At 39.7% G+C, this 12,016-nt stretch overlaps 1 protein-coding gene across 2 annotated transcripts in view; it reads left to right on the top strand.

Annotated features, from left to right (window-relative positions):
- The window catches only part of LOC137651218 (von Willebrand factor A domain-containing protein 5A-like), a 339,908-nt gene that overhangs the window by 190,582 nt on the left and 137,310 nt on the right, over positions 1-12,016 (top strand). Inside the window, exon 14 of one of the 2 annotated variants that reach the window (XM_068384406.1) lies at positions 8,312-8,500. The exons of the other annotated variant lie outside the window; for it this stretch is intronic. Coding sequence (XP_068240507.1) covers positions 8,312-8,485 — 174 coding nt within the window. The 3' untranslated portion in view covers positions 8,486-8,500. Of the gene's footprint in view, positions 1-8,311; positions 8,501-12,016 lie in introns of those variants that run through there. 2 annotated transcript variants of the gene reach the window in all.

The raw sequence follows: 12,016 nt of genomic DNA, 5'->3' as shown, positions 1-12,016 counted from the left end.
ATTGGCGAATTGACGTTAACGCAATGCCCCCAAATGATTGACGCCCCCAGCTTTAGTAGCAAGGTGTCTATAGTGTCCAGAGGATATGGGAGACTGGAAAGGAATCTACCTATAATTCAAATCTTTTGTATTAAAGATATCAGCAACTTTTCTCCTTACCTTCTTACAGTGTCTGGGACCAGGAATATTCTCGGATTTGATCTCACTTATTAGAGATTTCATATTCTAAGCTTTGATTTGTTGTATAAGGGTAATTTCACTATTCATAATAACCCCATTTGATTATCTAATATTGTAAAATATCCAAGGTTATTCGTTTATAAGGTATTGTGGTTATGTCAGTTTGGTATAAGATGCATCCTGGTATTTCTCAATATCATTTTCATTTAGTTTTTATGAATATCCATCTACTTTCCCATAAGCTACTGTGCCTACACAAGCCAGTCATTTTTCCCATAACACTGCAGATTCCAACCATTCATTACTGATTCCTTGGTGCGTTCCTCCCATAACAAAAGCCCAGTTGCCAAGCCATCCTCCTCTGGTATAAACAACCCCAAAGCACTTCAACCATTAAGGGTGTTATTGAAGAAATCTAGGACAGAAAGTTCTACACACTTGGAAGCTTCAGAACAGGAGAGCACAATTTATTGTACCTTTGGAGTGGCACTAACTGTTTCCACTCTAGGAGCCACAAGGGAGTGAGAAAATGGAATATTTGGAAATGAGGTTCCTCTTAATGAGAGAATGCCTTGATGAAGTCATTGAGCTTCAGCACAGCATTTCACTCCCGTGCTGAAACTTGGTGACGGGCAAGAGGGCTCTCGAACTTGGGGAAATTACTCCCCCAGTTTGAATCTAAATTTCTCTCTTTCTCCTTTTTCTTTTTCTCAATATTACTTCGACCTTATCCTAATTTCATAAACTTTCTTTCGTCTTGCTTTCCAAACTCAATGAGAAAAATTTCCCTCATTATATATGTGTATATATTATGTACATATATATATTATTATTATTTTTTTTTTCTTTCCTATGGCTTGGATGTTTCTCATCCATTGTAGCCCCGGCGTGGATGTTCATACATCCTATATTGCTGCCTGCTTTGATGAGTGGGAGGAGGTGTCACGGTTGGGAGGTGTTTGCATTCAAAGCTATATGTGAGAGTATTGGATGATTTCAGCCATCCCGAAGATGGTTTGGACCTTTTTGGCGGAACTATTCTCAAGTGTTGGGTCTTCGGAATCCAGGGGGATCCAATGCTTGGGGTAGGACTCTCGGCTTTTGGCCGGAAGCCCGTCATTACAGATATGGGGAGGATGATTCCATAATTTCTTGGTCTCAGTCCTAACAGGCGGGTTCAGCTTACACCTGTGCCTCTATATCTATTTTGATGCTATCCTTCGGGTAGGGTATGGAGTGGACTATCTGGGAAGTATACTCTCATTGTGCCGATAGTGGAAAGTGCAAATTTCCTTTCTGGCGTGTGATGGCCTAACATTCTCGAGCAGGTACATCTAAGTAACCCTTTTCTCTCTCTCTCATCTAATGGATTCTTTAAGCAATGAACCCCCATCCCCTGGATACGCTGACTCTCCCCCGGCACTGTTGACGACCTCTTCTAATTCAATTAAGGAAAATTCTGTTGACGACTTAGGAACAAAAAAGGACCCCTCTACTAATGTTTCAAAACCAATTAAGTCGGGTAACAAAGGGAAACTAAGAATCCTTCATGTTACCCAAATTCCAATAAATACTGATTATGATATGATATATAAAGCATTTAGATGCTATGGAGTGATAAAAGAAATTAGAATGAAACTTGAAAATGAAAAATGGCATTCATGGATAACTTATGATAATCATGAAGAAGCATTCAATGCAATATGTAACATCAATGATATCAAAATTAATAACCTAAATGTCATGGGTGCCCTATGTGATAAGATACCAAACAGTTTGGATGTATATAGACCTGCTGACTGGTTTGAGAAAGATATCGATTTAACTATGCTCCCCCAAAGAAAGCCAAAACCACCAATGTGGCTTGTTGCCGAGCCTAAAGGGAGTAATGGGAATTATTTTAAAATTAGCAAACTAATTCAGAAAAAGGTAGGAACCATTGCACCAGGTGATATATCTCGCTTTGGGAAAAATAGCTTCCTAATCCATGCTAAATCATTCACGCAATCAGTAATACTGTCTAACCTTATGACAAACAGTGATGAGGATATGTTAGATGTCAAACCCCACCTAAACTTTAGTTACGGAAGGGGAGTAGTCTTCAATAAAGATCTTTACGAATTTACAGAAGAGGAAATACTAGCCATGTGCCCATTAACAGTGTGGAAAGTCCATAAGATTCCTGGGACGTCAATGATTATCCTTACTTTCCAGGATGCTGATGTGCCTTTCCACATCGATATTGAAAATGAAAGAATAAAAGTTCGACCTTTTAAACAAAAGCCCTTACAATGCTTCAAATGTTTCAAATTTGGACATCCTTCTAAAGTTTGTAAAAATGAAAAAATGTGTAGCATCTGTGCCAGTCCCTATCATGGAGAGTGTACACTTGAGCCCAGCTGTTTGAATTGCAATTCAAACCATCAATCCACTGACAGGAGCTGTGAGATTTATAAGTTTGCAGAAGCAGCCCTCAACAAATCCAGTGTAGAACACATAAGTGTAGGACATGCCAAAAGACTACTGAAAAAACCAAACAGCTATGCAAATGCACTGAAATCAAGAGAAAATATACCACAGGAGACATCGAACTCACATAGTGCTGCCAGTAATTCCCAAAAAGGAAATACATCATCTAATGATAGTAGAGTTTTACGTGACAAGGTAAGCATATTGCCTTCCAAGGCTTTACCACTGTGTATTAAAACTGCAACACTGCCCACTTCTATACAAACTTCATCCCCCATTACCAACAATAGTACTAACCTTTCTTAGGCCATGTCCTTGCCTGATTTGATGGAAGTTCCACCCGAAACAAAGTTACCAGGTGCACCTATGGTAGGGAAGGTGCAAAAACCTGGTAAATCCTCACCACTGATAAATAGGAAAAGAGAGAGACCTCCATCTCTCTCTCCACCCTCCATTAGAAACGTCAGGGTTATGACATCAAATAAATTTGATGTTTTGTCTGTTGATGTTTCTAATGGACCAGAAGATAAACTGAATAAATCAGAAATTCAAGTTGAGGTCCACCATCCACCTCAACAAATAGAACAAAAGGATACAAAGAAAAACACAAACCTAAAACCCATTATAACAAGACCACCTCTGAAGAAACCTACAGGCAATAATGTTAGATTAAAAACTGCTAATGGGAAGACCTCATCCAAGATGTCTTCCAGAAATAATCCATAGTTTTCTCCTCCATTTTGCAATGGAACTGTCAGGGTTTGAGGGCCAAATATGAAGAACTTAAGCTCCTAATTCATGAGCATTCCCCCATAATTGTATGTCTACAGGAAAGTATGCTTGATTCTAACACTCCTAGTCCTCGAGAGTATGTTAGCTATAGAACACCATATAATCAACAAGCAGGGAGCCATGGCGGAAGTCTCATGTACATTCGTCGAGATGTTCCCCAAATACCTATGTCTATACATACAACCCTGCAGGCAGTTGTTGTACAAATTGATATAGGGAGAAAATATACAATTTGCTCTCTGTACTTACCTCCAAATGATATTATTTTATATGATGACTTAGCAGAGGTCATTCAACAACTCCCTCAACCATTTCCCTTACTGGGAGATATGAATGGTAGACATCCTTTATGGGGTGATATCCTAGCAAACACAAGGGGCAATATTATCTCATCAATTGTGGAGAATGAGGATGTGGGACTCCTTAATACAGGAGAGCCCACACACTTCCATGTTCAGACAGGTACCTTGTCATGCATTGACCTTTCAATTGCAAGCTCTAACTGTCTTCTTGATTTTGATTGGAGGACATTAGATGATTGGCATACTAGTGATCATGCACCAATCATTATAAACACCAACAATGGTCCACCTTTACAGAGATCGCCACGATGGAATCTTGACAAGGCGGACTGGGAAAAGTTTCGTGAGCTAAGCGAAATTGAGGGGGATGCTGAACAGGTTGAAAATATCGATGATGCCATAGACTTACTGAATGGAACTCTCTATACAGCAGGTGTCAAATCAATTCCCAAAACAACAGGGTTATTCAAACGACGACCAGTCCCGTGGTGGTCTTCAGAACTAACTGCCCTCCACAGAGCCACAAGAAGATCTCTAACACGATTGCGTAGACTCCGAACTGATGAGAATTTAATTATGTACAAGAAATGTAGAGCACAGTTCCGTCGTGCCATGAAAGAAGCAAGGCGCCAGTCATGGATGTCTTTTGTTTCCTCCATTAACAGTAGAACACCACCATCTGCTGTGTGGAGGAAAGTAAAAAAGATAGCTGGCAAATTCACCCCCAACCCACCACCAGTGTTGAAGGTGAATGGTCAGTATGTAACTGAAGCAAATGATGTTAGCAATGCCCTGGCTAATCATTTTTCAAATGTATCCAACAAGTGTGAAGGAGCCCCTGGTCACCAGTATAGGAGCACTGAAGAAAAGAAAATTTTAAATTTTGCAACAAGAAGGGAAGAGTCGTATAATTCTCCTTTCACTGAAAGAGAATTTGATTCCGCACTTGCTCATTGCAATGATACAGCCCCTGGACCCGATGGAATTCCATATGCAATGATTAAACATGTACATTTTAATACAAAGCTATTTATTTTAAACATTATTAATAGAATATGGCATGATCATAGTTACCCAAGTGTTTGGGAACTAGCCATTATTTTAGCCTTTTTAAAACCCGGTAAAGACAAGTTTTTAGCAGCAAACTATCGTCCTATTGCATTGACATCTTGTTTATGTAAAAACATGGAGAAGATGGTCAATGCAAGGCTGATATGGTACCTTGAAAAGAAAGGTATTTTATCACCAATTCAATGTGGATTCAGAAAAATGCACTCAACAACTGATGTGTTGATACGACTTGAGTCTTCTATTTGTGAAGCCTTTGCTTCCAAACAGCACCATGTTACAGTATTTTTTGACCTTGAAAAGGCATATGATACCACATGGAGATATGGTATACTTAAAACCATTCATGAATTGGGATTGAGAGGAGAGCTGCCACTATTTATTCAGGCATTTCTTTCACGTAGAGTTTTTCAAGTGAGAGTTGGGGAAGCTCTATCAGAGAGTAAGTGCCAGGAAGAAGGAGTTCCTCAGGGTAGTGTGCTGAGTGTAACCCTTTTTGCACTAGCAATTGATGGGATATCCTCAGCAATTCCCCAGGATGTTCTCTCAACATTATTTGTGGATGATCTCTCAATATCATTTGCTGGCACTAGAATGGCAATGGTTGAGAGAAAAATCCAACTCTCTATTGATAAAATTATCCAGTGGGCTGACATGAATGGATTTAAGTTCTCGACAAGTAAAACTACCATTGTCCATTTTTGTCGTATCCGGGGAGTACATCCAGACCCGGATATATACATTAAAGGTCAACGGATACCATGTGTATCGGAAACCAAATTTTTAGGTTTGATATTTGACTGTAGACTTACATGGGTTTCTCACCTAAAAGCGCTAAAAGCTAAATGTGTTGAAGCTCTGAATATCTTAAAAGTATTGTCCCATACATCATGGGGGCCAGACAGCAATACTATTTTAAAATTATACAAGGCCTTGATTTTTTCCAAAATTAGTAATGGTTGTGAGGTATATTCTTCAGCCACCCCAAGCCGGTTAAAAATATTAGACTCGATACATCATGCAGGTATTAGATTGTCTACTGGAGTTTTTAAAACCTCGCCTATCCCAAGTCTCCTTGTTGATGCTGGAGAGTTACCTCTAGACCTTTACCGAATGTCTTCCATTCTTCGGTATTGGTTTAGATTGCAAAGACTCCCTAACTCTCTAGCCTTTCAGACTGCAAGCCTTGTAAGACAAGCATCATACTTTGAGTTGCACCCAAAATCTCCTCAACCTTATGGCTTTCGGGTGAAACGATTATTAAATAGTCTGGATATAATTAGAAATAAGGTACTTCCATTCAAGGTATCATCAACGCCTCCATGGAAGTTACCAGAGATATCTTTTTGTAAATATTTTATTGGAGATAAGAAGAATATGTCAGACATAGAAGCCAGGTCTCTTTTTAATGAACATGTTAAAGAACATAGAGGATCAACTTTTATCTATACTGATGGCTCCAAATCTGATGCTGGCGTTGGATTTGGAGTACATAGTAATGGTTTTAATTGTAGAGGTGCACTTCCTCTGACCGCTTCCATATTTACTGCCGAACTGTATGGCATATTAACTGCTATTGAGAAAATAGCGTTGGAAAAGGAGGGTAATTTTACTATTTTTAGTGATGCAAGGAGTGTCCTTCAAGCTATGGAAGTTTTTAATTCTAATAACCCTCTAGTTTTAAAGATTTTAGAATGGCTTTTCCTTATTGGACGGAGAGGTATAACAGTTCAATTTTGTTGGGTTCCAGCACATGTAGGTGTGTCCGGGAATGAGAAGGCAGATTCACTGGCTAAGGAGGCTGCATCCGAGTTGCTGCCAAGAAGGTATCCCATTCCCTGTAATGATTTCTTACCTGACATCAAGAAATTGGTTTGCAATAAATGGCAACAGCAATGGGATAGTCAAGAGGGCAATAAAATGAGGGAAGTAACAAATGACATATCTCCTTGGAGGTATAATATGATGCCCCGAAAATGGGAGACGTCTCTTTGTCGTCTCCGTATTGGTCACACTCGGTTGACACATGAGTTTCTGCTGAAGGGCCAACACCAACCGTATTGTGACAACTGTTTAGTAAGGCATTTGTTGACCGAATGCCCCAATTATAACATCTTGCGGAATAGATATTTGTTTGAGGCTCGAGGTGAGGGTGGCAGGTTCATCCTTGCCAAGATTCTTGGAAATGATGTGTCCTACCATGCAAGTGGTATTTTTAGATTTCTTTCAGAAGCAGGTCTTCTGAAAAATATTTAACTTTTATGACATTCAATTTTTATGATTTTAATTGAATACTCTTTAATTTTTTATTTTATTTCATTTTTTACTTTTGTATACATAAATTAAATGTTACCGGCGTCAATGACCTTAGATGTCAGGATGCCTGAAAACTTTAAATCATTCATTCATTTGGAAATGAGGTAGCATATTGGGCATAAGAGTTAGCATACCACCCCTAGTGTGCATAGCTTCAAGTTTGTTGAATGATCTTCGCTCTTCTTTTGAGACCGGTCAAGATTCCTCCTCCTGCTTATAAGATGAAGGCAGTAAATAAGAATGTGTAGACTGTTGATATTACTGGAAAGAAAATGGGATTAGGTCATGCTGTGTCCATCTCTCTCTCTCTCTCTCTCTCTCTCTCTCTCTCTCTCTCTCTCTCTCTCTCTCTCTCTCTCTCTCTCTCTCTCTCTCTCTCTCAACAAATAATATTTTAACTCATTCAATATAAATTACTAATACAAATTACATCAGCTCTAATTTGTTATACAATATCATAATTTTACTTATGTTGCAAGTTTATTTTGCCTTTAGTGATCTACATTTGTCTCCTGTAACTACAGGTATTCTATAAATAATCTATAGATATTTACACACAATATTTTGTAGCATTGACACAGTCAAAATTATCCTTTTTTTTTATTGGTTACAAATTAATCCACAAAACTTCAGATATTTCCTTTGTTGTGAGTCTTTAAATTTAAGAAAAATCATTGCCTTCATCAGTCTACATTGTTTTGCTGTTAGTGTCATTTACGTAACTTTACAGTCTTGGGGAGGAAATGAATGGGATAGTTATGGAATTTTTAGACTCGTAGGATGAATCAAAAGAGTTTATCTTAAGGGATCTGTTGGTAGGCCAATATATTGGAGTATAGGAGGAAAAACACTAAATCCTGAAAAAATTCAGAGCTTCATATGGCAATGGAAAATATGTATACGAAATATTTTGTCAGAATTCCTCTTAATTTCCTGTTTATAAGGTGAAGGTAACAAATAAGAAATTGTGGACTGCTGATATTACTGGAAAGAAAAAGGTAGTTCATGCTGTGTCAATGTATCGTATCTCTCTCTCTCTCTCTCTCTCTCTCTCTCTCTCTCTCTCTCTCTCTCTCTCTCTCACTCTCTCTCTCTCTCTCTCTCTCTCTCTCTCTCAAAAGATTTTGTGAATCTTAATTATGTGGTATTACTAGTATATTAATTTTTTAACTTATCTTTTTCAGTCGGCAGCAGGAAGTCCAATGATGGACCTTTCCCTGACTCCCATGTGTATGACATCCATGTCCTTCAGGGTTTGTGTAATGTATTTTATATTAATAAGAATTGATTCTGATTTGGGTGTTTTTATATACGTTTATATTTGTAAGTCATGGAATACAGAACAGTACAGTACATAATCCTACTTATGTTGCATGTTAATTTTGCCTTTGGTGATCTACATTTATCTCCTGTAACTACAGGTATTCTATAAATAATATATAGATATTTACTCTTTATTTTGTAGCATTGACACAGTCAAAATTACCATAAATTTTTTCATTGGATACACATTAATTCACAAAACTTCAGATATTTATTTTGTTGTGAGTCTTTAAATTTAAGAAAAGTCATTGCTTTCATCAGTCTACATTGTTTTGCTGTTAGTGAAATTTTTGGGCTCGAGCCATGTCTTCCTGATGGAAGGTCCTTTAGGCAGCTTCCTACTGTATAATATTTCTCTGAGTGATATTACAAGAGAATTACCGTCAGGTATCACAGGGTTCTAACCCCCGGAATGACTATCCTAAGATATCGTGTATAATCAGGGACGTATCCGTAGGTAACCATAGATATCTGCACCCCAAACAGACTTTAACCCAGTCTAGGGATCTAAGGTGGAGGATAGGTGAGGAGCCGTTACATATCCTCTCCGTTCATAGTACTACTCATCCCTGATAAACTTATTCCAATTTTTACAGCTTACCTACACGTTCGTTTCTTTGTCAAGAGTTCCTTTTTTCAACTTTTTGAAGTTTTTTCCTCGCATGATGGCCTCCCTTGAGTGGTTAAAGTTGAGTAACCTTCTCTTTCACAGTTTGATTTAGCTGTAACTGCTTTTGATCCCATTGGGGAGTGGTCATTTGACTTTTTATGGTGATGAGGGAGCGGGCTGCTCAGAGTCCAGCTAGCGTTTGGGCATCATTTTGTGTGCATTTCTGCTCTTTTTATTTTATGTTCACTTAGTATTATTGCACTAGTGTTACGTTAGCTAGATTTGTTTTGGCACTGCGATGCCTTGGACTCTGTTTAGTGTTTGCTTTTACTACGTTTTATGGTAGTTTAAGTTTTAGTTTTATGCGTGTTTGTCCCGGCTAGCCTAGCTTAGAGAGTGGTGGTTTTGTCAAGAGACGGGTTCGGCAATAGTGATGAGGCCGTTCTTAATGGTCTCTTGGGCAGCGTTTTTTTTTTTTTTTTACCCTTAAAGGGTTTTTTCCTCGGTTATACTAGTTTACTGAGCCTATTATGTCTGCTACCTTTGATTCTCTGGTTTTTTCGGCCTATTAGGCTTTGCCTAGCCGTCGTTGGCGAATCCGTTAGTCCGCCATGCTGCATTCGTTTACGATCTCCCATGCTAGGACTGTGCAGTCTTTATGAGTTCCCCTTCAGGAAGGGTGAGCTCCTCGTGTGTGTGCAGACTTTCCATGCTACATACATTCTTGATCTCCCATGGTTGGACTGCAGTTTTTTGGAGTTCCCCATTGCGAAGGGTGATCTCTCCTTGTCGGTGTTCCGACTTACCTGTTCTGCCGTTCCTTCATAGCCTCTGGGATTTTTTCGATTTACCTGTGGCATTGACCTATTAGGCTTAGCCATTCTGCATTCGCTCGTGATCTCACGTGCTAGGTCTGCGCAGTCTTTTGGAACTCCCCTTTGCGAAGGGTGATTTTATCATGTCAGTGCGCCGACTTCCATGAAATGCTGTATTTCTTAGCTTCTAAGATTTCTCGATCGGACGGCGGCCGCCGTCTCTGACGGCATGGCGTTTATTTTGATGCATGGGTATAGCTTCTCCCTGTTGTCACCTCTCTTTTTATCCCAGTCTTTCCGGGACGGACATTGCATGGATTTTATTATTATGCTGCTGTGTTTTTTGCTTTTTTGATCTTGGGAGTTGGTTCCCTCTGGGATCTGACCTTCCATGGCTGTCATTGTGTCTCTCCCTGAGGGGTGAGCTATCAGAGTGATGACAGTACCATTGTCTGCGGCTTTGCCGCCACCTTTTGGCACACTATCCTATTGTACCTGTACTGGCGATGCGTTGCTGCTTGCAGCACTGCCTCCCCTGACGGCGCTGCCTTCAGCTAAGGCATGGTTTTTTTCTGCAGGAACCATTGCCGTTTGTCTCCGCCGCCCTAGGCACCTGTGCCCGTAATGGTGTTGCCGTTATTGGCGGCAGGGCTAGTACTTGTCTGTAGGAGGGGTTCACTGTACCACCGCCTTAAGTCACATATGAGGTTGGCGACGATGTTTTTACCCCCTAGCGATGCTGGTGCTTCCGGCAACACTGGTATATCTGGCGCACATGCCTATGGCAACGTCTGAATAACGGTTATGGCCTCCTTTCGACACCCAAATATAGATTTTTCCTACGTCAAAATCTGTTTTATAGTACCCGTTCTGGCGATATGTCGCTGCTTACCGCTGTGCCGCCACTGGCAACACTGCCTCTCTTTTGGCAAGGTGCTTTCTACGGAAACCCTTGACCGTTATCTCCGCCGCCCTTGGGCACTTTTGCCACTGACGGCATTGTCGTTACTGGCAGCAGGGTTCTTACTAGTCTATGGGTATGGATATCGGCTCTAGTGCCTTAGGGCACATAAGATGTTGGCGGCAATGCCGTTCCTAAGTACCGGCAACGCCTGTACCTGTAGGGCCCATGCCTTTCTGCTCTTTTTTTTATCTGAGACTGTCTTACATAACTAAGATGAGTTCTCTACTTACTGTAGGTGAATTCTACTACAGGTTAACATAAAAGCCTTACTCCTTTAATGTTTGAGGCTTCTTTATGTAGGTTGGGCATGGGAACTCCTTCTACGAAAGGGTTCTAGGCTCCTGCACTGAATAACCATTTCTTCTTCTTCTTTGTCTATGTCTTTTCCCACTTCTATGTTATTATTATTATTATTATTATAATTATTATTATTATTATTATTATTACTACTACTACTAGCCAAGCTACAACCCTAGTTGGAAAAGCAAGAGGCTATAAGCCCAAGGGCTCCAATATGGAAAAATAGCCCAGTGAGGAAAGGAAGTGAGGAAATAAATAAATGATGAGAACAAATTAACAATGAATCATTCTAAACACAGTAACAATGTCAAAACAGATATGTCATTTTTAAACTATTAACAACATCAGGGAAAATACAGAGTGGAATAACTCTCGTATGTAGAGCCGGAGTCAGTGAATATTTACACTAACTCCTCCACTTGTAGAATATTAATACTGCACGGTAATAATCAGTATCCCGATGATCTAGGATTCATCAGGATGTTGAAGGAATACTTCACCTAAACATTTTATTCGGTCTCAGCTATAGACTGTGAAAGGATACACAGAGTATGTTGGAAAGATTTATACTACTGTATCATTGTATACTGTAGATTTCTAACTGCTGTATTGTTATACTGCAGGAATACTAGCTACTGTATTGTCATATACTATAGTTTTACCGGTATACTACCAGGGTAAGGCTGGTGCCTGGAGGCACTAACTGATAGGGAGAGAGAAAGGATGGGAAGGAGTACTCCGTATTATTATAGTTTAGTAGAATAATTAGGAGTGTAGGTGGCTACTGCCTTCTACAGCCTTCCTCCCGGAATGGGAAATCTAATGGAAAGGGAGGAATACATTGATTCTAGCTTCCATCCATCCACAAATTCTGTTG

Source organism: Palaemon carinicauda, chromosome 12, assembly GCF_036898095.1.
Source record: "Palaemon carinicauda isolate YSFRI2023 chromosome 12, ASM3689809v2, whole genome shotgun sequence".
Taxonomy (NCBI): Eukaryota; Metazoa; Arthropoda; class Malacostraca; order Decapoda; family Palaemonidae; genus Palaemon; species Palaemon carinicauda.
This window is presented reverse-complemented; position numbering and strand designations above follow the sequence as displayed.